This window comes from Melospiza melodia, chromosome 23, assembly GCF_035770615.1.
Source record: "Melospiza melodia melodia isolate bMelMel2 chromosome 23, bMelMel2.pri, whole genome shotgun sequence".
In the NCBI taxonomy this organism is placed as follows: Eukaryota; Metazoa; Chordata; class Aves; order Passeriformes; family Passerellidae; genus Melospiza; species Melospiza melodia.
In genome coordinates this window covers 9,294,134-9,322,132 of record NC_086216.1, presented here as the reverse complement: position 1 = coordinate 9,322,132, position 27,999 = coordinate 9,294,134, and the positions used below count along the sequence as shown (strand labels likewise).

Sequence of the window (27,999 nt, the reverse complement as noted above, 5' to 3'; positions counted from 1 at the left end):
GTGCATTAGAGGGAAATCTTTGGTGTCAGGTGTTCCAAGAAGTCTGAACCTCTCAAGTACCTCAGAAATGGGGAAAACCCCTAAATTCAGTAAGAATTAAAAGGGAGGGTTAGAAGGTTGTGCATTAGAGGGAAATCTTTGGGGTCAGGTGTTCCAAGAAGTCTGAACCTCTCAAGTACCTCAGAAATGGGGGAAACCCATAAATTATGTAATAATTAAAAATTAAAAGGGAGGGTTAGAAGGTTGTGCATTAGAGGGGAATCTTCAGTGTCAGGTGTATTGGGGAGTCTGAATCTCTCAAGTACTTCAGAAATGGGGAAAACCCCTAAATTCAGTAAGAATTAAAAATTAAAAGGGAGGGTTATGCATTAGAGGGGAATCTTTGGTATTAGGTCTTCCAAGAAGTCTGAACCTCTCAGGTACTTCAGAAATGGGGAAAGAGAGAAGGGAAATGTGGCTGGAAAATGGGATAAAAAGGGAGGCTGCAAACTCCAAAAATTTGAGATGTTTGAAGGAGTTTAGCCTGGAGAAGAGGAGGTTTAGAGGTGACCTCTCTACAACTTCCTGAAGGACACAGTCTCAGATTTTGTCATGGAAGGTATAGGTTGGATATTAGGAACAAATTTTTCACTAAATAAATAAGAAAATATTGGAATGCTCTTCCCAAGAGGGTGGTGGAATCACCACCTCTGGATGTGTTTAAAAAGACTGGACATGGCATGCTGGAAGAATGGCAGAAGATGAAGGGGTGGACTCGTAGCAGGGGTTAATCCAAGGTTTGTTTCAGGAGCTCTGGGGAGCCCCCACAACCTCAGGGCCAAAGTTACATTTAAAGGGAGGTGGAAATTTAAAGTAGATAACATTTTACTGAGCAAGAAGTGAATTTAAGGATGGATTCTGGGGAATGGACATTTAGGACTGGCTGATCACTCAACATGCTGGACTGAAAGTTCTGGATGGAGGGGATGGGATGGGATGTGAGTGACTGACAGAGAGCCAGGGTGGGGGTTTGGGGATATCTCAGCAGTGGAGAGGGATTGCACAGGTAGAGCAAAGGGATGCAATCTGGGGTAAACAATTTGGGAAAAATACAAACCAAAACTATTACAGATTATTACAAAGTATAAAAACACGCTACAACACTGGGGTGCTGGGCAGGGTCTCAGCTCACTCTGCAGAGCCCATCCTGGCCTGCCTGAGGTGACAATAATAAGTGAATTTAAGGGATGAATACTGTAATGGACATTTAGGACAGTTTATGGTGTGACACTTGAGGGGTTGACCCCTGGCTGATCACTCAACATCCTGGACTGAGAGTTCTGGATGGAGGGGATGGGATGTGAGTGACTGACAGAGAGCCAGGGTGGGGATTTGGGGATATCTCAGCAATGGAGAGGGAGTGCACAGGTGGAGGGAGGGGGTAAATCTGGGACAGAAAAACAAAACTATTAGAGATTATTACAACGTATAAAAGCACACTACAACACTGGGGTGCTGGGAATGGCCTGAGCTCGCCCTGCAGAGCCCATCCTGGGGTGACAAACCAATAAATGAATTTAAGGGGTGGGTACTGGGGAATGGACATTTATGGAGAAACACTTGGGGGGTTGACCCCTGGCTGATCACTCAAGGTCCTGGACTGAAAGTTCTGGATGGAGGGGAGGGGATGTGAGTGACTGACAGAGAGCCAGCGTGGGGGTTTGGGGATATCTCAGCTGTGGAGAGGGATTGCACAGGTAGAGGGAGGGGACACAAAATGGGATAGAAGAACAAAACTATTAGAAATTATTACAAAGTATAAAAACACAGCAACACTGGGGTGCTGGGAATGGCCTGAGCTCACCCTGCAGAGCCCATCCTGGGGTGACAAACCAATAAATGAATTTAAGTGATGGATACTGGAATGGACACTTAGGATAGTGCATGGGGTAATATTTGAGGGTTGACCCCTGGCTGATCACTCAACATCCTGATCTCAGCAAAGGAGAGGGATTATTTGGGGAAAATAAGGCGATACAAAGACAAAACCATTATAAACCATAAAACCACGGTACAACAACAAACCTCTGGTGTTTGTGGGTTAAATTTCCTAAAAGCAGCAGCGCCTGTCACTCCCTCTCCATGAGAAGCTGACTCCTTGCCTTGCCTTGCCTCTGCAGCTGTGCCATTCCCTCCCACGCAGCGGCTCACCCTCAAGGAGGTGTTTGAGGATGGCAAACCCAGGCTGGACGTCCTCAAGAGCCACCTGGTGAAGGAGGGCAGGCTGGAGGAGGACGCGGCGCTGAAAATCATCAACGACGGCGCCGCCATCCTGAGGCACGAGAAAACCATGATCGAGGTGGAGGCTCCCATCACAGGTCAGAGCTCCTGGCTGTGAAAAGTGCAAATTTTGTGGCGTTGGAGATTTTTTGCTCAGACATGGCTTGAAGGAAAAAGGCCATGAAAAAATACAGCTGATGGAAAAGTGAAAGGCTGCTGTAAGCAGCTGATTCTCACAGCCTGTTTCTGTAAACAGCAAGATTCTCGGGCATGTTTATGTAAACAGCAGAAGTTCTCAGGTTGTTTTTAATAACAAGTAAATATCTTGTCCTTGGATAAGGTGTGGGAAAGCAAAAGTGACAAACATGGAGGGCTTGAGAACCTTTCATACCAGGGTTCTCAGGCAGTTTTCTCATAACAGGTGAACATTCTATCTTTGGCTGTTTTGGGAAAGTAAAAGGAAGTTTTGAGAGCACAAATCTTGGTATTGTAAACAAAAGGAGGGGTTAGAGTTTTCTCTGTAGCCTCACAGGTCAGAGCTCCTGGCTGTGAAAAGTGCAAATTTTGTGGTGTTGGAGATTTTTTGCTCAGACATGGCTTGAAGGAAAAAGGCCGTGTAAAAATATAGCTGATGGAAAAGGAAAAGGCTGCTGTAAGCAGCTAATTCTCACAGCCTGTTTCTGTAAACAGCAAGATTCTCGGGCATGTTTATGTAAACAGCAGAAGGTCTCAGGTTGTTTTTAATGACAAGTAAATATCTTGTCCTTGGATAAGGTGTGGGAAAGCAAAAGTGACAAACATGGAGGCCTTGAGAACCTTTCACACCAGGCAGTTTTCTCATAACAGGTGAACAGTCTGTCTTTGGCTGTTTTGGGAAAGTAAAAGTAAGTTTTGAGAACACAAATCTTGGTATTGTAAACAAAAGGAGGGGTTAGAGTTTTCTCTGTAGCCTATGGTGAGCTTGAATTTTGCAATATGCATGAAGTTAATTAACACTGTTATAAAAGGTGGCTGATTTGATCAATAAATCGGAGTCGATTCTGGTCAACAAAGATGGGTTGGCTCCCTTGGCTTTCAACAATGTGGCTCTACACAGATATTTGCTATTTGTATGTTGTATTGTGTGTTAGCATTTTAATAGGATGGGAAAAATGTAGTTTTGTCGTTAAAATGGAATTTTTGCAGTTAGGATAGAAACTATGGATGTGGGATATTTTTTTTAAAGAAAGGAGTCAGGTACTCACAGCAAGACAGCAGCCACAGGACACCTAAATCTTTCAGAGAAAGAGAATTTATTGCTCCATTATCAGAAGAAAAGAACTTCTTCGAGAAAACCATGATCGAGGTGGAGGCTCCAATCACAGGTCAGAGCTCCTGGCTGTGAAAAGTGCAAATGATGTGGCTCTACACAGATATTTACTATTTGTATGTTATATTGTGTGTTAACATTTTAATAGGATGGGAAATGTAGTTTTGTCGTTAAAATGGAGCTTTTGTAGTGAAAACAGAAACTATGGATGTGGGATATTTTTTTAAAGAGAGAAATGAGGTACTCACACCAAGACAGCAGCCACAGGACACCTAAATCTTTCAGAGAAAGAGAATTTATTGCTCCATTATCAGAAGAAAAGAACTTCTTCCCACCTCGAACTTCTTCCCACCTCACTCACCTTAGGATTAAGAGGAAGAAGTTGTCACTGACCAGACAGAATCCTGTGTTTGAATGGAATTTTTGCATCATGTATGAGATGTATGAATATGCAACAGGCTGTTGCTTTTAAGGGTTAATCCTCTGTTAACCTGGGTCCTTTTTTGGGCTTATTTTACCCAGAAAAAGGTACCCAGGCTGTCCTTAACTCTTTGTTCTTATTGTCTCATATTGTCCTAATTCAAATTGTTCCAATTTTTATTACTGTAATTATATTCCTATTTTTATAACCATTTTATTACTCTTAAACTTTTAAATTTTTAAAACCAAGAATTGGTGTTTTTCACATAGGAATGTGCTCCCTGTTGATGCAGTGACAAAACCATCTTTTGTCCTCTTAAAAAGGAAATAAACTTAGAATTTTCTCTCCTCAGTTAGGTGAAAAGATACCTCATAGGACCTGGGGGACTTCACCTCAAACTTAAGGTGGACAGAAGCCAAAAAGTTCCCCCTGAGCAATTTTCTAGGAAAAGAAGAGAACAAAGAAATTAATTGTTTGTGTGAGGTGTTTTACGAGGGGCAAGGACCTCAGTTTTTCACTGTAAATACAGAGTTTTGTTATTTTGCCTTTTATTAAAACCTTTTTGTTTCCAACACTACCCCAGGAGCCATCCTGCTGATTTTATGCCTTCTGAGGCAGCTGAGCTATCCTGGATGTGAAATAAATCTTGAAGAGCTTATAAGACCTGGAGAGGAGACCCATATTCCACCAGAACTCATGGCTCAATTCCTAAATAACAACCTGGATAACCCCAGCAGGTTTTTTTTTTTGCCCTGTTCCTTCCACCTTCAAGGTTTTTTTAACTCTGCTGAGCTCTCACAAGAGAAGATTTTGCTGCTCCTCGCTGCCGCCGTGACCTTGCTTTTCTTAGCGTGGTAATTCTGTCCCTCTTTTGTGCTGTTCTTGCTCCCCCAGTGTGTGGTGACATCCATGGGCAGTTCTTTGACCTGATGAAGCTCTTTGAAGTGGGAGGATCACCCAATAACACCCGCTACCTCTTCCTGGGGGACTACGTGGACAGAGGCTACTTCAGTATAGAGGTGACCATTGTGGGGTGCTGGGGCTGGAGGAAGCCAAAGTGGTGAATCTTGGTTAAAGCAGAGCTCAGTCCGTTAAAACCAGCTCAAAATCAGTTCAAATTTGGCTCAGAATCAGTAAAATGCAGCTCAGAATCACTAAAATGGAGCTCAGAATCAATTAAATGCAGCTCATAATCAGTTCAAATGCAGCTCAGAATCACCAAAATGCAGCTCAGAATCAATTAAATGCAGCTCAGTAAAATGCAGTTAAAATCAGTTCAAACCAGTTCAGAATCAGTTAAAACCAGTTCAAATTCAGTTCAGAATCAATTAAATGTAGCTCAGAATCAGTAAAATACAGATCCAAATAAGTAAAATTCAACTCAGAATCAGTTCAAATGTAGCTCAGTAAAATGCAGCTAAAATCAGTTAAAACCAGTTCAAATGCAGTTCAGAATGAGTAAAATGCAGCTCAGAATCACTAAAATGCAGCTCAGTAAAATGCAGTTAAAATCAGTTAAAACCAGTTCAGAATCAGTTCAAACCAGTTAAAACCAGTTCAAATTCAGCTCAGAATCACTAAAATGCAGCTCGATAAAATGCAGTTAAAATCAGCTAAACCCAGGTAAAACCAGTTCAAATTCAGTTCAGAATGACTAAAATGCAGCTCAGAATCACTAAAATGCAGCTCAGTAAAATGCAGTTAAAATCAGCTAAAACCAGTTCAGAATCAGTTAAAATCAGGGGTCTACGTGGACAGAGGCTACTTCAGTATAGAGGTGACCATTGGGGGGGTGCTGGGGCTGGAGGAAGCCAAAGTGGTGAATCTTGGTTAAAACCAGCTCAAATTTGGCCCAGAATCACTAAAATGGAGCTCAGAATCGATTAAATGCAGCTCAGTAAAATGCAGTTAAAATCAGTTAAAACCAGTTCAGAATCAGTTCAGAATCAGTAAAATGCAGCTCAGAATCAGTAAAGTGCAGCTCCGTAAAATGCAGTTAAAATCAGTTACAACCAGTTCAGAATCAGTTCAAACCAGTTAAAACCAGTTCAAATTCAGTTCAGAATGACTAAAATGCAGCTCAGAATCACTAAAATGCAGCTCAGTAAAATGCAGTTAAAATCAGCTAAAACCAGTTCAGAATCAGTTAAAACCAGTTCAGAATCAGTTCAGAATCAGTAAAATGCAGCTCAGAATCACTAAAATGGAGCTCAGAATCAATTAAATGCAGCTCATAATCAGTTCAAATGCAGCTCAGAATCACCAAAATGCAGCTCAGAATCAATTAAATGCAGCTCAGTAAAATGCAGTTAAAATCAGTTCAAACCAGTTCAGAATCAGTTAAAACCAGTTCAAATTCAGTTCAGAATCAATTAAATGTAGCTCAGAATCAGTAAAATACAGATCCAAATAAGTAAAATTCAACTCAGAATCAGTGCAAATGTAGCTCAGTAAAATGCAGCTAAAATCAGTTAAAACCAGTTTAGAATCAGTTCAAACCAGTTTAAACCAGTTCAAATTCAGTTCAGAATGAGTAAAATGCAGCTCAGAATCACTAAAATGCAGCTCAGTAAAGTGCAGTTAAAATCAGTTAAAACCAGTTCAGAATCAGTTCAAACCAGTTCAAATTCAGCTCAGAATCACTAAAATGCAGCTCGATAAAATGCAGTTAAAATCAGCTAAAACCAGTTAAAACCAGTTCAAATTCAGCTCAGAATCACTAAAATGCAGTTCAGTAAAATGCAGTCAAAATCAGTAAAAACCAGTTCAGAATCAGTTAAAACCAGTTAAAACCAGTTCAAATGCAGTTCAGAATGAGTAAAATGCAGCTCAGAATCACTAAAATGCAGCTCCGTAAAATGCAGTTAAAATCAGTTAAAACCAGTTCAGAATCAATTCAAACCAGGTAAAACCAGTTCAAATTCAGTTCAGAATCACTAAAATGGAGCTCTATAAAATGCAGCTAAAATCAGTTAAAACCAGTTCAGAATCAGTTCAAACCAGTTAAAACCAGTTCAAATTCAGCTCAGAATCACCAAAATGCAGCTCAGTAAAATGCAGTTAAAATCAGTTAAAACCAGTTCAGAATCAGTTCAGAATCAGTAAAATGCAGCTCAGAATCACTAAAATGCAGCTCCGTAAAATGCAGTTAAAATCAGTTAAAACCAGTTCAGAATCAGTTCAAACCAGTTCAAATTCAGTTCAGAATGACTAAAATGCAGCTCAGAATCACTAAAATGCAGCTCAGTAAAATGCAGTTAAAATCAGCTAAAACCAGTTCAGAATCAGTTAAAACCAGTTCAGAATCAGTTCAGAATCAGTAAAATGCAGCTCAGAATCACTAAAATGGAGCTCAGAATCAATTAAATGCAGCTCATAATCAGTTCAAATGCAGCTCAGAATCACCAAAATGCAGCTCAGAATCAATTAAATGCAGCTCTGTAAAATGCAGTTAAAATCAGTTAAAACCAGTTCAGAATCAGTTCAGAATCAGTAAAATGCAGCTCAGAATCAGTAAAGTGCAGCTCCGTAAAATGCAGTTAAAATCAGTTAAAACCAGGTAAAACCAATTCAAATTCAGTTCAGAATCAATAAAATGCAGCTCAGAATCACTAAAATGTAGCTCAGTAAAATACAGCTAAAATCAGTTCAAACCAGTTCAGAATCAGTTCAAACCAGTTAAAACCAGTTCAAATTCAGTTCAGAATCACTAAAATGCAGTTCAGAATCACTAAAATGCAGCTCAGTAAAATGCAGTTAAAATCAGCTAAAACCAGGTAAAATCAGTTCAAATTCAGTTCAGAATGAGCAGAATGCAGCTCAGAATCAATTCAAATTTGGCTCAGAATCAGTTCAAATGCAGTTCAGAATCACTAAAATGCAGCTCAGTAAAATACAGTTAAAATCAGTTAAAACCAGTTCAGAATAAGTTAAAACCAGTTCAAATTCAGTTCAGAATCAGTAAAATACAGATCCAAATAAGTAAAATTCAACTCAGAATCAGTTCAAATGCAGCTCAGTAAAATACAGCTCAGAATCAGTTAAAACCAGTTCAGAATCAGTTAAAACCAGTTCAGATTCAGCTCAGAATCACTAAAATGCAGCTCAGAATCAGTGAAATACAGCTCAGAATCAGTAAAATATGGCTCAAAATCAGTAAAATTCAGCTTAGAATCAATTAAATGCAGCTTGGAATCAGTTCAAATGCAGCACAATAAATACAGCTCAGAATCAGTTCAAATCTAGCTCCAAATCAGTAAAATTCAATTCAAAATAAGTTCAAATGTAGCTCAATAAAATACAGCTCAGAATCCATTAAATACAGCTCAGAATCAGTTAAATACAGCTCCAAATGAGTAAAATTAAATTCAGAATCAGTTCAAATGCAGCACAATAAATACAGCTCAGAATCAGTTAAATACAGCTCCAAATCAGTCAAATTAAATTCAGAATCAGTTCAAATGCAGCACAATAAAATACAGCTCAGAATCAGTTAACTACAGCTCCAAATCAGTAAAATTCAGCACAATAAAACACAGCTGAGAATCAAATAAATACAGCTCCAAATCACTAAAATGCAGCTGCAAATCAGTAAAATTCAATTCAGAATAAGTTCAAATGTATCAATTAAATGCAGCTCAGAATCAGTAAAATATGGCTCAAAATCAGTAAAATTCAGCTTAGAATCAATTAAATGCAGCTTGGAATCAGTTCAAATCTAGCTCCAAATCAGTCAAATTAAATTCAGAATCAGTTCAAATGCAGCACAACAAATACAGCTCAGAATCAGTTAAATACAGATCCAAATCAGTCAAATTCAGAATCAGTTCAAATGCAGCACAATAAATACAGCTCAGAATCAGTTAAATACAGCTCCAAATCAGTAAAATTCAATTCAGAATCAGTTCAAATGCAGCACAATAAATACAGCTCAGAATCAGCTAAATACAGCTCCAAATCAGTAAAATTCAGCCCAGAATGAGTTGAAATCCAGCTCAGGATCAGCCCAAACACCAACCCCAGATCTCTCATGCTGGATTTCCCCTCCAGTGGAGTTCTGCATGGGGTGAAGGCAATGCTGATAATTCCCAGTGTGATTTTGGGCAGGAAATTGATGTCCCCATCTTTGGATCCTCACCCAGTGGCAGAGAAGTGGCAGTGATGGGGTTAAAGCCTGACCTCTGCCTTCTGGGGTGGATTTAATGTCACTTGGGGCTGTCACTCAGGGACAGCAGAGGGACATTTGATGGTGCTGCTGCAGATCCTGTGGGTTCTGGAGCTTGGGATTGAAGGAATTTGAGTTTGTAGTTCATGTTTGCACTTAATTGTTTATTATTTTTTATCACTGGTATAGTCCTACAACTCTGAGTTTTGCAGCTTTTGATTAGTAAGGCAAAAAAATGGCTAACTATTCTTTTAAGAATGACTATCTAATTAAGAAACGACACTTGGATTATTTTCCTTTTTAACTTAATAACTGGTTTTTTGAAACTTGTAATGTGGACTTTTCTAATTACAAAATACCACCCAAACTCATGGAAAAGAGGGAAGAAGGTAAAGAAGAACAAGCTGTCTCTGCCTTAAAACTTCTGTCTTGCTTTTTATTTATATTTCTGTATTTTAAAATTCTAAGTTTTCTTCTCTGTGATACCACACCCTTTTAACTAATTACACATCCATAATCTCAGTGTTATCAATTAATTTTGGAAGTTTCTTAGGCCAGATGTTCTCTTGTGAGTCCTGTCAGCACAGAAAGTTGAAAATTCTCAGCATCCAGGGTTCCAGCAGGATCCCAGCAGGCAGTGGGAAGGAAATGTTGGAAAAGCTGCAGAATTCAGGATGGAGCAGGAGGAGAAAGAGTCACTGCTTCCTTCTAAAACCTTGGGATGGGGTCAGGAGAGAGGAGCAGGAGTCACCTGGGCTGTGCCAGGGATTCCATGGCCAAGAAACTGGGAGTACAAAGGATTGTGGCTGCCTCAGGGCAGAGCTGGGATGGGACAGGAAGGGACAGCTCTTAGCAAAATGCCACAAATCCCAAGGGATTGCAGCCAGCTGGATTCACAGAGGCAGGGCTGAGTGCAAGTGCAGCACTTATCCCACTTGGAAGCCATGCAAGGAAAAGCTTTTGGAGGAGCAGGGGCCTGAAATGTGGCAGAAATCAGCTGGGATAACAGAGGGAGTGATTTCTCTTGGATAAAAGAGGCTGCAGGAACAGCTGAGCCTGTGGCTCTGTAGAGGAATCTTGGGAAGGAGCTGTCAGGGATGAGTGCAAGGGGCTCTTGGAAGGATTCTGCAGAGGATTTAGGGAGAGCAGGGCTGACAGCTTGAGCTCCAGCAGCCCCTGGCTCCCTTCCAGCCCCAGGCTCTGGAATGCTGACAGGGAGCCAAGGTGTGACGAGGAGCAGGGACACAGAGGCAGAGCTGGGGCTGCTGGGATCTGGGATTTGGGGGGTTTGGGGTGGTGCTGGCAGCAGGAGCCCCCAGGGAGGAAGGGGAAGGACACATCCCCCTGTGTGTGCAGTGTTCACCTGGAAAAGGGATTAAATTCCAGAGCAGCAGCTCCTTCTGAGAGAAAAAGTGGATTTTTAAATTTTTTTTGAGCCTTCAAATGAGAGGTGTTGGGCCCTGTGTGTGTGTATGGATTGTGTAGATCCAGGGTGGAAAAGCCCTGCTCCCACTCTCTGCTCTTAACCCAGAAATGCTGGGGATCGGACTCTGATCTCTCCATCACAGACTCATGGAATGGTTTGGGTTGGAAAGAACCTGAAATCCCATCCTGTTCCACCCCTGGGAGAGACACCTTCCACTGTTCCAGGTTGCTCCAACCCTGTCCCACCTGGCCTTGGATGAGGAACTCTTTCCCAGCTCCTCTGGGCATCCTGTGCCAAGCCCTCCCCATGCTCACAGGGAAGAAATTCTTCCCAATATCCCATCCAAATCCCCTTTTAGTTCAAATCCCCCTTGTCCTCTCTGCCTGTGATAATATGGAATAATTCCAAGAGGATGTATGGCCTTGGAGAATGGAGGTGGTGGGACAAAAAAGATGTTTTAGCTTTTATTTCCTCCTTCCTTTTTCCCCCCTTTTGCAGCAGGAATGCCACAGTTTCCCCCTGGAGAATCCCTGTGGTCCCACAGCTCAGGGTGGGCTTTGATGGGCACAGCAAACACTCCAAACATCAGGATAAGGCAGAATCCAGAAGTTTTCATCCCCATGTGCTTCTCCCTTCCACCTACTGTTATATTTGCTGGGAAATGCCCTGACACAGGCAGGAATGATGAGTATGATTCTATGTTCTCAGAAGGCTAATTTATTATTTTATAATATTATATTAAAGAATACTATATTATACTAAAGAATACAGAAAGGATACTTAGTAAATGTTAAAAAGATAATAATGAAATTTTGTGACTCTTTGCAGAGTCTTGACACAACTTGGCCCTGATTGGCCAAAGAGTTAAAATACCTCACACCAGAATCCAATGAAACAATCACCTGTGGGTAAACAATCTCCAAACACATTCCAGACAAGCAAAACACAGGAGAAGCAAATGAGATAAGAATTGTTTTCCTTTTCTCTGAAACTTCTCAGCTTCCCAGGAGAAAAATCCTGGGCAAAGTATTCAGATTCACATTTTAGAGAATGCGAATGCTGCGCACCCACTGTGCTGGGAGAGATTCCCACCTGAATGCACAAAATCTGCTTTCTGTAGTGGAACAACAGCAGGTTTGGAGTATCCCAGATGGGAAAACATCCAGGTTTTCCCTGTGGTGTGACCTCTGGGAAGGTTTGGAGCAGCAGCAGCACCTCATGTGTCACCACACCAAGTTGGGATGATCTGAGCAGCTGGGGCTGTCCTGGGCAGAGCCAGGCCTTGGAGTCCCTGTGGATTCCTTCCAGCTCAGGATATTCCTTAGCAGTGACCTTTTTACAGAATGAAGCAGGAGGGGAGGGTTTAATTACAGGAAATGATGCCAGACTGGGGGCCAAGGAGGTGTAAGGGCCAAATTTCCCTTCCAGGTGCTCCCTGTGGCTCCAGGTGTTTGCTTGTCCAGGTACAAGGAGGAATTTGTGGCTCACACAAAACCTTCCAAACCCCCAGCCCCTCCCCAAGGCTCTCAGCTGGAAATCAGCAACAAATCATTCAACAAATTCTTGCTGGGCCTCTGGCTTAGGGAAATTCTCATTTAAAAACATGAATTCCCAGCATAATGAGGCCACAGAGAGTGGATTGGTTGATGGTTTGGTGGTTTTGTTTTTTTTTTTAAAGAAAAGAATTGTGAGGGAAAAGGGGAGGGAAGAAGCGTGTGAAAGCTGGAATGCTGCTGGAAGGGTTTGCTGGCCACAGATCCCAGCTCCAGAGTGCAGGGCTCACAGGCAGCATGGAAATCAGGATGAACTCCCTGATTTCCCATGGAAATCCCCCCATTTTAGGGAGATGCTGATGAGGCAGGGCCCTGCTGAAGGATCCCCAGTGGGAAAAATGCTCCTTTCATTCAGCTTTTAGTGCCAAATCGCAGAATGGCACAAGAGGGGTCTGTGCTCATGGTAGGGAAGGATCATCCCAGTCCACAAAGCTGGAATACAATGAATAGAATGATTTTGTTAAATTAGAAAGTGAATTGTTATGGCCAGGAACAGAATCCATGGAAAGAGGAAATTTATCAGGAAAAGGGGTGTGATCATGGCAAGCACCTTTCCCAGGCCACTTCTTCCAATCCAATTATGATGGGACACATGATTGCTGTCTAATTATAGAATTGTATGTTAATCTTGATTTAATGCACTTTTTATCCAAAATAATATTAAATATATCCAGGGTAATATACAAGAGATGCAGTCAGCTCTGTAAAGTGGGAGTGAAGGTGGATTTGTGGGCTGGATTTGGGACTTTTTCCCCTCTGTTCCCACCCTGTGTGTAAAACTTCCTTACAGATGGTTTTGGGAATAGTGAGGCAAGCTCTGTGTGTAAAACTTCCTTACAGATGGTTTTGGGAATAGTGAGGGAGGTCAAAGCTGGAATATAATGAATAGAATGATTTTGTTAAATTAGAAAGTGAATTGATATGGCCAGGAGCAGAATCCATGGAAAGAGGAAATTTATCAGGAAAAGGGGCGTGATCATGGCAAGCACCTTTCCCAGTTTTTCCAATCCAGTTATGATGGGATACATGATTGCTGTCTAATTATGGAGTTATATGTTAATCTAGATTTAATGCACTTTTTATCCAGAATAATATTAAATATATCCAGGGTAATATACAAGAGATGCAGTCAGCTCTGTAAAGTGGGATTGATGGGGGATTTGTGGGCTGGATTTGGGAGTTTTTTCCCTCTGTTCCCACCCTGGCAAGCTCTGTGTGTAAAACTTCCTTACAGATGGTTTTGGGAATGGTGAGGGAGGTCAAAGCTGGAATATAATGAATAGAATGATTTTGTAAAATTAGAAAGTGAATTGATATGGCCAGGAACAGAATCCATGGAAAGAGGAAATTTATCAGGAAAAGGGGTGTGATCATGGCAAGCACCTTTCCCAGGCCACTTCTTCCAATCCAGTTATGATGGGACATGTGATTGCTAATTATGGAATTATATGTTAATCTTGATTTAATCCAGAATAATATTAAAGAGATCCAGAGTAATATACAAGAGATGCAGTCAGCTCTGTAAAGTGGAAGTGAAGGTGGATTTGTGGGCTGGATTTGGGAGTTTTTTCCCTCTGTTCCCACCCTGGCAAGCTCTGTGTGTAAAACTTCCTTACAGATGGTTTTGGGAATGGTGACAGAAGTCCTGGTGGGGGCAGGTTTGGCACCAGCCCCTCTTGTATTTTTAGGGTTGAAAGTCCCAATTCCTCTTGGAATTCCCTCCCTGTGTCCTGCTGAGCTTTCACTTTCCAAGCAGATCAAACCCTTGGCTTTGGGTTTCACACTGAGAGACAGAATAAAGGGAGGAGATTATTTAAAATTATTTAAACCCAAAAAGCTCTGACTGCCTGGATTTGCTCCTTGGCTACTGCAAACAGGCAGGAATCAATTCCTGGGAAAGGGATCTGTGCAAAACACCAGGAAGCATCTGAGGCATGCAAGTGTAGAAATTCCCTCATTCCTCATTCCAGCCCCTCTGGAGCCCTTGAGGGCTCTCCAATGTCCTTTACCAGTGTCCTCCTGGTACCTGGCAGTCCCCACATCAACCTCCAGCCACAGGGAATGGTCTCTCTCCACGTCCTTGCCCTGTCCAGGAAGAATTGTGGTGCCAAATTCAACCCCATTTCACTTTAAACCCCTTCAAATGTGTTTTAAAAATCTCTGCATTTTAGAAATGCATCCCAAACCCTCCCCTACTGATGCTGCATCTCTGCCTTGCTTTGATGCCAGGGCTGCTTCTTCCTCCAAGTCATTTGGTTCATTTATAGCAGCCTCAGAGCTCTCCTGGCAGCCCAGAAAAATGACATTTCTCTTGCAAGCACAGGGAGGTTAAAGCTTTAAATCCCAGAATAATTATAAATGGTTTTGTTGGGAGCATTCCTCCTGGTAACAGATGCAATAAAACATGATTTTGCTACTGGCCTTGGCCCCGTTCTCGTTTGGAATTCCCAATTAATCAAGTTGTTAATGTGGGCTTGAATTCCAAGTGAGACACAGGCAGTGCTTTTCAGCTCCTCAGGGTTTTTGGGATCAGCTGGGATGATTCCTGCAGAGCTTACCTTGCAGGTTCAGTGCTCCAGCACCACCAGATCTAAACTGGCTGTGCTGGGAACCAACTGGGAACTGGTTCAGTTTGGTTCTGGTTGTTCCCAGCTGGTTCCTGGGGATCTGTGCCCCAAATGGGGAATTTTGGAGGGTTCAGTGCTTCAGCACCCCCAGATCTTAGCTGGCTGTCCTGGGAACCAACTGGGAAATGGGTTAATTTAGATTCTGGTTGTTCCCAGCTGGTTCCTGGGGATCTGTGCCCCAGGTTGGGAATTTTAAATTGGAGAGTTCAGTGTTTCAGCACCACCAGATCTAAGCTATCTGTGCTGGGAACCAACTGGGAACTGGTTCAGTTTGGTTCTGGTTGTTCCCAGCTGGTTCCTGGAATCTGTGCCCCAAATGGGGAATTTTAAATTGGAGAGTTCAGTGCTTCAGCACCACCAGATCTAAACTGGCTGTGCTGGGAACCAACTGGGAACTGGTTCAGTTTGGTTCTGGTTGTTCCCAGCTGGTTCCTGGGGATCTGTGCCCCAGATGGGGAATTTTGGAAGGTTCCATGCTTGAACAGGTTCAGTGCTTCAGCACCACCAGATCTAAACTGTCTGTGCTGGGAACTGGTTCATTTGGGTTCTGGTTGTTCCCACCTGGTTCCTGGGGATCTGTGCCTCAAAGGAGGAATTTTAAATTGGAGGGTTCAGTGTTTCAGCACCACCAGATCTAAGCTGGCTGTGCTGGGAACCAACTGGGAACTGCTTCATTTAGATTGTGGTTGTTTCCAGCTGGTTCCTGGGGATCTGTGCCCCAAATGGGGAATTTTGGAGGGTTCAGTGCTTCAGCACCACCAGATCTAAGCTGGCTGTGCTGGGAACCAACTGGGAACTGTTTCATTTAGATTCTGGTTGTTCCCAGCTGGTTCCTGGGGATCTGTGCCCCAGATGGGGAATTTTAAATTGGAGGCTTCAGTGCTTCAACAGGTTCAGTGCTTCAGCACCACCAGATCTAAACTGGCTATGCTGGGAACCAACTGGGAACTGCTTCAGTTTGGTTCTGGTTGTTTCCAGCTGGTTCCTGGGGATCTGTGCCCCAAATGGGGAATTTTAAATTGGAGGCTTCAGTGCTTGAACAGGTTCAGTGCTTCAGCACCACCAGATCTAAACTGGCTGTGCTGGGAACCAACTGGGAACAGGTTAATTTAGATTCTGGTTGTTTCCAACTGGCTCCTGGGGATCTGTGCCCCAGGTTGGGAATTTTAAATTAGAGGGTTCAGTGCTTCAACAGATTCAGTGCTTCAGCACCACCAGATCTAAACTGGCTGTGCTGGGAACCAACTGGGAACTGCTTCAGTTTGGTTCTGGTTGTTTCCAGCTGTTTCCTGGGGATCTGTGCCCCAGCTGGGGAATTTTGGAGGGTGTAAAACACACTTGTGGTGGTTCCTGTTTCCCAGGCGTGTCCTGCAGCCTGTCAGCCTCCAGGGTAAGCTGCTATTAGAGCCTTTAATCCAGCTCCTGGAGCTTGCTGTCCTTATGGATTGTCCTTCCAGCACTCCACAGCAAGGAGGGAAATGTGATAACACTTCCCCGTGTGAGATAACAGCTCTGCTGCTGTCAGCCCGAGCACATGGGGCTGGGTGAGCCCTCCCAGCCCTTCCCTCAGGCTTTTTTGGGGGAAGCCAGCATGAAATATTTCTGCTAAAACCCCAATTTCAGGCTGGCTTTGGTCTGTGCCTCATCAAAGGCTCTGTTTTGCAGGTGCTGCTGCTCACAGAGGGGATGTGGAAAGCCCTTTTCAAAGGCAGACAGCTTTGCTAAGCTAAGCTTGTTTTTTAGGCTCAGCTTTTCCTGTTTTGAGCTTGAACTTCACATGACTGTAGCATAAGCAGAAAAACCAGTGGGGGTGGAAATCAGTGGGGAAGGTGAAGTTTAATTTTCCAGGTGTTTCATGGACAAATGTCTGCCTGCTCCTCTCACTGGTCTCCATCCCAGTGGAACATCTGGAGCAAACAGCTGCTTCTGCTTTGCTGCTCTACAAAAGGGGGTTTTTATCCTTTGGTTTGTGTTGGAAGCAAAGCTGCCCCCACCCAGCCCTGAGCTGCTTTCTGTTGGCCACGACCTCATTTGTCACTTCTCCAAGTCAGCCCTAATATAGAGAAATCCCGGTGGCTTTTCCCCACTTGGCCAGGAGAAGATGCACTGCCCATTATGGAGCTGGGTTCCACTTTGGGTGTCTTCCCAGAAGCTCTTAGTGCAGTCTGAGGCTGATGAGTGCCCTGGGAAAGGATTTTATGACCTGCTCTGTTTGCCTCTCTTGCAGTGCGTGCTGTATTTATGGAGTTTAAAGATAAATCATCCCAAAACGTTGTTCCTCCTTCGAGGGAACCACGAGTGCAGGCACCTCACAGAGTACTTCACCTTCAAGCAGGAATGTAAGTATCAGCAGTGGGAGAAGGATTTGAATCCATTTAAATAATGCATTTTAAAATATATTTTTTTAAAAAATAAGGTGGTGTGAGAAGGCGTGGGCTTCAATTTTTGTGCCTCAGAGCTGTAAAAACCTGTTGTCTTGTTTTCCTGCTCTTCTGCTATAAAAAAATACCCCAAACCCCAAATCTTTAAGTTCTGCTAAGCACCAAATGTGGCCTTTTGGTTTCAAAGCCTGAGTGTGGATGGAAGAAATGGGAACACTTCTCTCCTGATGAGGCAGGCACACACATCCTCCCCTCCCTGACTTCCAACATGTAATCAGTGCCAAAAGCCTTCCAGCTCCAGATTGTGCAGCTGGGATCAGTGATTGGAGCTGCAGTGGGGGAAGGATTTGCTCCTCCCTGTTTGCACTGGGGAGGATCATTTACCTTTCAAATGGTTTTTGCAGTGAAAAGATGGGTTTGTGCACAGCATTTGGATGTTTTTAAAGCAGTGCTGAGGGGAGGTCAGGGAATGATGGGTGTCTGTCATTCCAAGGAATAAAAGAGGTGGAGAACTCAGTGCAAAGCTCCTTTAGGGAATTCTTGCTCAAGGACCCGACCTCCAGAGATAATTCTGGGCAAGGCACAAATCCAATCTTTATCCCATCAGCTCTGGGTGGTGCTGGATGGGGGGAAGGCTCAGAGGGGATGAGTCCCTGTTCTGTTAACTCCAGGAATGAGCTGGGAAACACCTCCCAGCTCTGTGCTGGCTGCTGTGCCCATCACCTGCACACAGGTGAGCTCCTGCTGAGTCTGAACCAGGTGCTGGGGTTGGCTTTTTCCCTTTGGAAAACAGGGGGTGCTGCTTTTCCCTTTCCCTGAGAACCCCTGTTAGTGTCTCTGGGAAATGGCTATTTCTGAGCAGATTTGAGCCTTGGTGTAAGAGCCAAACTGTGATTTATCTATGGGAACATCCTCTTCCCCTCTGCTGGGGTGAGGCATCTCTGGAGTTGTCAGCCCTGGAAGATCAGTGGGCAAATCCTGCTCCCAGGAGCTGTGGAAAAGCAATTCCTGCCCCCATGGCTGTGTGAGGCTGCTGTGCCAAATTCAGCAGTCAGGATGAGGCTGGAGGTGCTGTGGGAAGTGATGGGGTGGCTTCAGCAGCATCCCAAATTTATTTCATGACCCCAATTTTCATTATTTGGGAACTCCTCATCTCCTTGGTGCTGATCTCAGTGCAGGTGTTGTGGAAAACAAACTGAAGGGACATTAATATTGTCCAATTCCAGATTAAAAAAACCTTTTCTTTTACACACCCAACAATTATTTTCCAAATCAGTATTTTCACAAATGCACATGTGCAGTTTGATTCTAAGTCAGTATTTTCACAAATGCACAGGTGCAGAGTTTGATTCCAAATCAATATTAGCATGAATACACAGGTGCAGAGTTTTAATCTAAATCAGTATTTTCACAATTATTTATGTGCAGTTTGATTCTAAGTCATTATTTTCACAAATGCACAGGTGCAGAGTTTGATTCCAAATCAGTATTAGCATGAATACACAGTTGCAAAGTTTTAATCTAAATCAGCATTTTCAGGAATACACAGGTGCAGAGTTGATTCTAAATCAGTATTTTCACTAAATACACTGCTGATTTTAAATCAGTATTTTCTGGAGTACACTGACATAGAGTTGATTCTAAATCAGTATTTTCACAAATGCACTGTTGCAGAGTTGATTCTAAATCATAATTTTCAGGAATACATGGGTGCAGAGTTGATTTTAAATCCGTATTTTCAGGAATACACAGGTGCAAAGTTTGAGTCTAAATCAGTATTTTCACAAATGCACAGGTGATTTTAAATCAGTATTTTCACCAATACACAAGTGCAGAGTTCATTCTAAATCAGCATTTTCAGGAATACACAAGTGCAAAGTTTTAATCTAAATCAGTATTTTTCACCAATACACAGGTGCAGAGTTGATTCCAGGTGCAGAATTGATTCCAAATTAGTATTTTCACCATTACACTGCTGATTTTAAATCAATATTTTCATGGATACACTGATGCAGAGTTGATTTTAAAATCAGTATTTTCACCAATACACAGACACAGAGTTGATTCTAAATCAGCATTTTCAGGAATACACAGGTGATTTTAAATCAGTATTTTCACCAATATACAGGTGCAAAATTTGATTCTAAATCAATATTTTCATAAATACACAGGTGCAGAGTTTGATTCTAAATCAGTATTTTCACGAGTACACAGGTGATTTTAAATCAGTATTTTCACAAATACAGCGGTGCAGAGTTGATTTTAAATCCGTATTTTCAGGAATATACAGGTACAGTTTGATTCTAAATCAGTATTTTCACAAATACAGAGGTGCAGAGTTTTAATCCAAATCATTATTTTCGCAAATACACAGGTGCAGAGTTTGATTCTAAATCAGTATTTTCACAAATGCACGGGTGATTTTAAATCAGTGTTTTCAGGAATACACAGACACAGAGTTGATTCTAAATCAGTATTTTCACCAATACACAGGTTCAGAGTTTGATTCTAAATCAGTATTTTCACAAGTGCACAGGTGCAGAGTTGATTCCAGGTGCAGAGTTGATTCCAGATCAGTATTTTCACAAATACACAGGTGATTTTAAATCATTATTTTCACCAATACACAGAGTTGATTTTAAATCAGTATTTTCACAAATACACAGGTGCAAAGTTTTAATCTAAATCAGTATTTTCATGAATACCCAGGTGCAGAGTTTGGTTCTAAATCAGTATTTTCACCAATACACTGCTGATTTTAAATCAGTATTTTCACCAATACACAGGTGCAGAGTTTTACTCCAAATCAGTATTTGCAAGAATACACAGGTGCAAAGTTTGATTCCAAATCAGTATTTTCACAAATGTGCAGGTGCAGAGTTCATTCTAAATCAGCATTTTCATGAATACACAGGTGCAAAATTTTTATCTAAATCAGTATTTTCACCAATACACTGCTGAATTTAAATCAGTATTTTCACTACAAGGTGCAAAGTTAGATTTGTGAGCCATTTAGATTGAGGAGCTGGGTTCCTGGAGTTTATTGATCAGCACTTGAGCTGATCAGAGCTTGATTGGGTTCCTCCCTGCAGGTCGAATCAAGTACTCGGAGCGAGTGTACGACGCGTGCATGGACACCTTCGACTGTCTTCCTCTTGCTGCCCTCCTCAACCAGCAATTCCTGTGTGTCCACGGGGGCCTGTCTCCAGAAATCACGTGTCTAGATGACATTAGGAAAGTAAGTCAGCTCCAGGAGCTTTTCCCTTCCCTCCCAGTTCCCTGTGGGGTTCGCTCCTGTGTGGATTTGGGGGCTGGAAGGGTGGGAATCCATAAAATCAGAGGGTTTGGAGAAAGCTAAAGAAGGCAGGACTTAGAAACAGCAGAACTGTGATTGGAACTAAGCAGTAGCCATGAGATTGGTCAGTAGAAAAAATTATGTAAAAAGTAGAAAAGTAAAAGCAAATAGAATAATGGTCTCTATATTAATCAAATAGAACAATGGTCTGTGTATTAATGCTTGTCTAAAATAAATCCATAAGCTACTGAAAAGTATATCTAAGAAGATATTAGGAAGTTCTAAGCTTAATAATGGAGCTCTGTGCATTGTGTTTTAAGGCTCACAAGCAGGTATTGTATTCGAAATAAGCAAGCATTGTTTAACCAAAGGTACCTGTGCTTACAGTGGTTGGATAGACCTACTGTCAATGTGCTTTTGCTTTGTGTGATTGGTCAAAAAACTTTAAAAGTGAGTTGTAACGTTAAGTTCTTTGTCTGCTACCTAAGATGTGAACCGAAATGACATCTTCCCATTGTCATAACCATGTAATGAAGCTGATGCTGGAAAATAAAACAGCTCAAGAGGTGTCCCACAGCAGTCCCATCCCGTTGGTGATTTGTACTGTCTCAGTTTGGAATGCCAGATGTCTGCTAAGGAAGGCAGGAGCCTCCCTGAAATGGAGAATGTAAATCCCCTCCTTCCTCCAAACTGCTATAAATTTTAAATTAAGGGGCTCTCAGGCAAAAAATATGGGAGCAAGAAATAACAGTTCTTTAATAGGGAAGAAAATAAAAAGATAAAATAAACAATGCAGTAAATAAAAAGATAAACAATGCAGAGTCAGAACCCAGCCTGACACCCTGTGGGTCAGGGTGTTGGCAGCAGTCCCATTGGAATTGTGGCTCAGCCCTCCTGCAGTGTCAGGGCTGGTTCTGCTGGAGCAGGGATCCTGGACAAGGGTGGAGTCTTCCTCTGGAGATCCAGGGGCAGAGGCAGCTGCTGCTCCTCTGGGGAATCCAGTGCAGAAGCCATGCTGGTGTTCCAGAATCTCCAGATTATATCCAGGCAGGAATGCTTGGCTGGTGTTCCAGAATCTCCAGATTATATCCAGGCAGGAATGCTTGGCTGGTGTTCCAGAATCTCCAGATTATATCCAGGCAGGAATGTTTGGCTGGTGTTCCAGAATCCCCAGATTATATCCAGGCAGGAATGCTTGGCTGGTGTTCCAGAATCTCCAGATTATATCCAGGCAGGAATGCTTGGCTGGTGTTCCAGAATCCCCAGATTATATCCAGGTAGGAATGCTTGGCTGGTGTTCCAGAATCCCCAGATTATATCCAGGCAGGAATGCTTGGCTGGTGTTCCAGAATCCCCAGATTATATCCAGACAGGAATGCTTGGCTCCTCCCTCTGGGCTCACATCTCCCAATGGGATGCTGTAGTTCTTATCAGCCATGCAGTGATATTCAGTGGCCTCTTATCAGCAGATGTCTCCCCAGAGGGAGGAATGGGTGTGGAAGAGATAAGGAAAACTGCTCATTTAATAGAAGACAACTGCCATGCAGATGGTCAATAGAACACAATTTGCTTGGCAATCCAGGACATGAACAGAGGAACAAAGCAGGAATCCTGCCCCAGCTCCTGCTGATGTTGTGTCCCCTCTCCAGTTAGACAGGTTCAAGGAGCCTCCAGCCTTTGGTCCGATGTGTGACCTGCTGTGGTCAGATCCCTCGGAGGATTACGGCAACGAGAAAACCCTGGAGCACTTTGCCCACAACACTGTCCGAGGCTGCTCCTATTTCTACAGGTGAGGGCTGTTCAGGGGGCATTTCTCTCCTCTCACACCAAAATCATGCTCAGGCCGCTCTGGGGGCCTTTGCAGTCTACGTGAATTCTCCTCACTTGGCTCTGATACACAAATTCTTCTTTGTTTTTTTGCTTCTTTGGATATTGAGTTGTCTTTGGATAAGAATTTGCTGTGTCAGGGAAGGTATAGGTTGAATATTAGGAAAAAATTTTTCACCAAAATAATAATAAAGTACTGGAATGCTCTTCCCAGGGAGAATCACCATCTCTGGATGTATTTAAAAAAGACTGGACATGACACTTGGTGCTATGGTCTGGTTGAGGTGTTAGGGCACAGGTTGGACTTGATGATCTCAGAGATCTCTTCCAACCTCATCATTCTGTGATTCCGTGAATATTGAGCTGTCTTTGGATAAATGTGAATTTTGATCTGTCTTTGGATAAGTTACTTTGTACAATTGGCATCTCAAGCAGCAGAGATGCTTCTTTGGACTGGCCCTATGAGTGGTTTGCAGCACCTGGATCTCTAGGAAATATTTTTTCCTTGCTAAAAAAGGATTTGTGCTGATAGTCCGCTTATAGGAAGGGTTTAACAGAACCCTTTGCAATTAATTTTTGGATAAAAATATATAATTTGAATAATTTTTGAATAAAACATATTTGGTGTTGGAAAAACATCCAGAAACTGGATGTTTTCTACAAGTGGCTGCTCCCAGAAACCAAGACCACCCGAGCTCTGAGCTCTGCTTTGCTCTCAGCTGAGTTCTCCTCCCTTTTTGTTTTGCAGTTATCCTGCAGTGTGTGAATTTTTGCAGAACAATAGTTTGTTATCCGTAATCCGAGCTCACGAAGCCCAGGACGCCGGGTGAGTGCTGCAGCCCCGGGGCTGGGCGGGGTTTGGGCTGGGCTGGGCGGGGTTTGGGTTGTGCTGAGCCGGGTTTGGGCTGTGCTAAGCCGGGTTTAACTCGTGCTCTGTTTTGCAGGTATCGAATGTACAGGAAGAGCCAGACCACGGGCTTTCCCTCGTTAATCACAATCTTCTCTGCACCAAATTACTTAGATGTCTATAACAACAAGGGTAAGGCTGGGCCTTTGCTGCTCTTATGGGGGTCAGGAAATCTCTCCCCCACTCTGCCCTTCCAAAATCACAGGATAATTTAATTGGAAAAGAGCTCCAAGCCATTGAACCCAACCTGTGCCCAATCCCCACCTTTCACTGAGTGTCACTTCATCTGTTCCTTGGACACCTCCAGGGATGGGCATTCCAACCCTCCCTGGGCAGTTCCAAGGCCTGAGCCCCCTTTCCATGGGGAAATTCCTGCTGTGCCCACCCTGAGCTGCCCTGAGCCCCCTTTCCATGGGGAAATTCCTGCTGTGCCCACCCTGAGCCCCCTTTCCATGGGGAAATTCCTGCTGTGCCCACCCTGAGCCTGCCCTGAGCCCCCTTTCCATGGGGAAATTCCTGCTGTGCCCACCCTGAGCCTGCCCTGAGCCCCCTTTCCATGGGGAAATTCCTGCTGTGCCCACCCTGAGCTGCCCTGGCCCAGCCTGAGGCCGTTCCCTCTGCTCCTGTCCCTGTGCCCTCCTGGCAGGAGCTGGGCAGAGCCACAAGGGCCCCCTGAGCCTCCTTTGCTCCAGGCTGAGCCCCTGCCCAGCTCCCTCAGCCTCTCCTGGGGCTCCAGCCCCTTCCCAGCTCTGTTCCCTTCCCTGGATCCCCCCCAGCCCCTCCAGGTCTCAGTGAGGGGACCAGAACTGGACACAGCCCTCGAGGCACCTCCCCAGTGCCCAGCACAGAGGGACAATCCCAGTCCTTCTCCAGCTGCCACCACACTGGTTTTGATACAAAAACCACCCTATTTTTGATACAAACCCTCTCCTCCAGTCACATTCTTGTGCCTGGAATGAAAGAGAGCTTTGTGTGCTGAGCTGAAGTGGTTGACTTAATGTGTTACTGTGGCAATTAACTGTGGAGTCATAAGGCCTGGAATAAAGCTTTCATTCCCAGCACAGGAGAATGGAGCCCTTCTGATGGATGCTGCCATCCCACAGGAGCTGATAGTGTAGGACAGTTTTCCACTTCCTCTGCCCCTAACCCATGGGGTTCATGGTGGAATTTTCACCAGCTGTGAGGTTTTCACCCCTCACTTTGGATCTTGACTCTGTTTGAGTTTCGCTGTTTTAAGCTGAGAACCAACCTGAGGAAACCAAAATTTCTCTTCTCATTTTGGAGAGTTGGTAGCTTGATGCTACATGAGTGTAACAGGGTGTTGATAATGAAGGTTTAATAAAACTTGCAGAGGAAGCCATGCTGGGAGAGCTGGGGGTGAAAGAGGAAGAGGCTCCAGGGACACCTCAGAGCCCCTGCCAGAGCCTAGAGGGGCTCCAGGAGAGCTGGACAGGGACTGGGGACAAGGGATGGAGGGACAGGACACAGAGAATGGCTCCCACTGCCAGAGGGAAGGGATGGATGGGATATTGGGAAGGAATTTCTTCCTCTGAGGGTCTGGAGGGGCTGGGATGGAATTCCCAGAGAAGCTGTGGCTGCTCCATCCCTGGAAGTGCCCAAGGCCAGGCTGGGGGGGGCTTGGAGCACCCTGGGATAGTGGAAGGTGTCGCTGCCCTTAAGATCCTTCAAATCCAGGATTCTCTAGGTGGAAAGGGCCCATGGACATTTATTCTCTCTGCCTTTTCTCCCCCAGCTGCTGTACTGAAATATGAAAACAACGTCATGAACATCAGGCAGTTCAACTGTTCCCCTCACCCCTACTGGCTTCCAAACTTCATGGATGTCTTCACATGGTCCTTGCCTTTTGTAGGGGAAAAGGGTAAGAGAGATTTGGGGTCCTGTTCCCAACTCCCAGTGACTGCTCCTCATATCCTGAGTGTCACAAACCTGTCCCACACTGCTGGCAGAGTGTTGCAACTCCAGGTAGCACAGGAGAGCAGTTCAGGCTCAAGGAGATCTTCATTACTGGATTAAATTCATGCAAAACCAGCTGTTTGAAAAAGCTTTTACCAATAAAACACTCCTTTCTTGCTCTTCCTGCATTGCTGGTGGGGCTGCTCTTGGGTGCTGTAGCCCCACCTCAGAATTTGGAGATGTTTCTCTCGGTTTGCAGCAGAGGAATTTTAAATTCCTGTTGGCTCCTGGCCCACCAAAAAGGAAGCATTCACTTCAATCCAAGGCTTATTTCATTCTGAACAAGGCGAGGCAGCTTAAAATATGACCAAGACTTTGCCTCAGCTTTTCACCAAAAGGATTTTCACCTCTCCTGATGAGATTAAATTCCACCCCAGCCTCATTTGTTTGGGGTGCAGCTTCACCCTCACCACCCCCAAAGGATTTTTTGACTTTGAGGCAGCAAAGGTCGAATCCCCTCCCTCCCCAGATTTGGCCCTTCTCAGAGCCAGGTGGCTTTGGCATGGGTGAGGATGGGGAGGGGGGACCTTGAGGGAGCTCAGGCTGTTCTGCAGGAATGTTGGCACCTCCTTCCCCACGTCTGGTTCCTCTGTGATGTGCTTGGCCTGCATCCACCTCCTTGGCAGAAGATGCAGCGTGTGTCGTCTGCTCCGGCGCCGCTGCGGGCACCAGCAGGCTGTGCCTAAAAGTGTCTTCAGGCTCCCACTTGCAGGGCACAGACGACCTTGAAATCCTTCCCTGGCCCTCCAAATCCCTCTGCGTGGCCAGGCCTCTCTGACCTCTCTGTCTGTGCCTCTTGCAGTCACCGAGATGCTCGTGAACATCCTCAACATCTGCTCCGACGACGAGCTGATCTCGGATGGCGACGAGACCTTGGAAGGTAAAATATCCCTGCTGGCAGCAGAGAGCAGCGGGGGGAAAGGCTGGGCAAGGTCTTTCATGTCTGAGCAGCTCTTGATTTATAGCTGGATGCCCAGCCAGGGTCTCCAGTTCTTTTTGCAGTTTTGGGTAGGGAATGTTTGGGTTTTTTTTTTCTCCTTTGCTTTTCAGTCACAGAGAAATTAAATGACATTCACTGCGACAGACACTTCTTGCCAGCTACTCTGGGAATGGTTTCCTGCTCCTTACACAGGCTGCTGGTTATTTTTTCCCCCAATTCAGAATTTTCTGCACCAAAATATCCACCCAGTCTTCTCATCTGTTGCAGTGAACTCCTCTGTAAAGTGGCTTCTCGTGTCACCCCCCTCCCCAAAAACGCTGGGTTTGGCCCTGCTTTTGAGCTGTGCATGAAGGGGACAAATCAGTGGTTGAGCTGATGAGCAGTTTGGATTTTGGGGGGACTCAGGAGTGAGGTGGTGACCTGAGGAAGCTGAGGGGGGCAGCAAGAAGTGGGGCCTGAGCTGCCTCGGCCCCAGGTGGAGACTCTAACCCGCTTATCCCATTGCATTTCTGTTTTGTTTTTTGCTTTTTTGGTTTTTTTTCTTTCCTCCCTCCCATGAAAATTAAATTTGTTTCTTCTATCTCTGTCTTCATCTACTTGTTTCTTGGTGTCTCCTCTCCCTGAAGATCACTACATTTCAAGCTATCCGAAAGGTACCCAGCTAGAATTTGCTACGAGCTTAATTATCACTGCCTGTGCCACCAGATCCTTGAAGTGGATTTCCAGAGCTGACTAGTGGGGCAGTCTCTTCATCCCCTTTCAGTTTTAACATAAGCTCCATGTGTTTTTTAACCCTTCTGCGTTCCTCCAGGAACTCTGAGAAACGGGGGTCACGTTTCTACCTGATTCTGAATGCAGCCACGTAGTGCATGGCTGAGCCATGGTGCATGTTAGCCCTGGGTTTGGCTTCCCTGTCCTGATGTGTACTGGGCCATGTGAGGAATCTCAGCTGAGAGGAGATGGATTTGTTCCCTCTTTCCACCCGAATTTTCCCTTTGATTTCAGCTCCCTCTGTGCTTTTTTTTATGTTTCTCTCTCCCCCGGAGAAGGAAGGGGAGCTCCCCCCCGTTCTGTTGTGTCCGTGTGGGGTCAGAGCAGAGCTGCCAGGCTCGGGCCAGCCCTTCCCTGTGCTCCTTGGATGCCAAAGCTGATGCTTGTGCGCCGCTGCGGGCGAGCCCAGCGGTGCCCATCAGCCCCTCCGTGCCCTGCCTTGCAAAGCGCGTCCTCATGGCTGAGTCATTTGTGTCCCATCCCGTGCAGTGTGGGCCCAGCTGGCGACCTGGCAGCCACACCCCCCCGAGGCCGTGTCCTGTGGTGGTTCTACTCTCTTTAGCCCTCTCGAGCTCCGTGTGTGCCATCTCGTTGGTGTTGCCCTCCTCACCGCCATCCTGGTGCCATCCTGATGCCATCCTGGTGCCATCCCGATGCCATCCTTCCAGCACCGTTCTCTCTCCGGTGTAGCTGTGACTCTGTACAAACCATGATTTCTTTTCCTGGAGTCAGGCAGGGGCTTCATGCTGACCCTCCCTGCAGAGCAGGAAGCCTCCAACGTGCTGCTCTCTGCTCTTTTCTCTCCCTCAGGTGGGACAACGGTGCGCAAGGAGATCATCAGGAATAAGATCAGAGCCATTGGGAAGATGGCACGGGTCTTCTCAGTCCTTCGGTGAGGATGGGCTGGGCACTGGGCTTAACTGGGCACTGGACTTAAATTGGGGATTGGGCTTAAATTTGGGATTGGGTTTAGTTTGGGGTCTGGGCTTAAACTGGGGGCTGGGCTTAGTTTGGGGACTGGGCTTAATTCAGGGTCTGGGCTTCAATTGAGGACTGGGCTTCAGTTGAGGACTGAGTTTAATTTGGGGTCTGGGCTGAAATTGGGGACTGTGCTTAAATTGGGGATTGGGCTTAAATTTGGGATT

At 44.5% G+C, this 27,999-nt stretch overlaps 1 protein-coding gene across 7 annotated transcripts in view; it reads left to right on the top strand.

The window, feature by feature from the left end:
* Nucleotides 1-27,999, top strand: part of PPP3CC (protein phosphatase 3 catalytic subunit gamma) — a 63,731-nt gene that overhangs the window by 24,081 nt on the left and 11,651 nt on the right. For 4 of the 7 annotated variants that reach the window (XR_010030421.1, XM_063175399.1, XM_063175396.1 and 1 more), the window contains exons 2-12: nucleotides 2,160-2,357; nucleotides 4,884-5,008; nucleotides 16,987-17,098; nucleotides 20,233-20,378; nucleotides 22,085-22,224; nucleotides 23,011-23,088; nucleotides 23,207-23,301; nucleotides 24,923-25,048; nucleotides 25,946-26,023; nucleotides 26,710-26,736; nucleotides 27,665-27,746. Coding sequence is in view for 6 of the 7 variants with exons in the window: in XM_063175399.1 (XP_063031469.1) it covers nucleotides 2,160-2,357; nucleotides 4,884-5,008; nucleotides 16,987-17,098; nucleotides 20,233-20,378; nucleotides 22,085-22,224; nucleotides 23,011-23,088; nucleotides 23,207-23,301; nucleotides 24,923-25,048; nucleotides 25,946-26,023; nucleotides 26,710-26,736; nucleotides 27,665-27,746 (1,207 nt within the window). In the remaining variant the exon portion in view is untranslated. The remainder of the gene's footprint in view (nucleotides 1-2,159; nucleotides 2,358-4,883; nucleotides 5,009-16,986; nucleotides 17,099-20,232; nucleotides 20,379-22,084; nucleotides 22,225-23,010; nucleotides 23,089-23,206; nucleotides 23,302-24,922; nucleotides 25,049-25,945; nucleotides 26,024-26,709; nucleotides 26,737-27,664; nucleotides 27,747-27,999) is intronic. The other 3 variants (XM_063175400.1, XM_063175397.1, XM_063175395.1) reach the window with 1 other exon arrangement.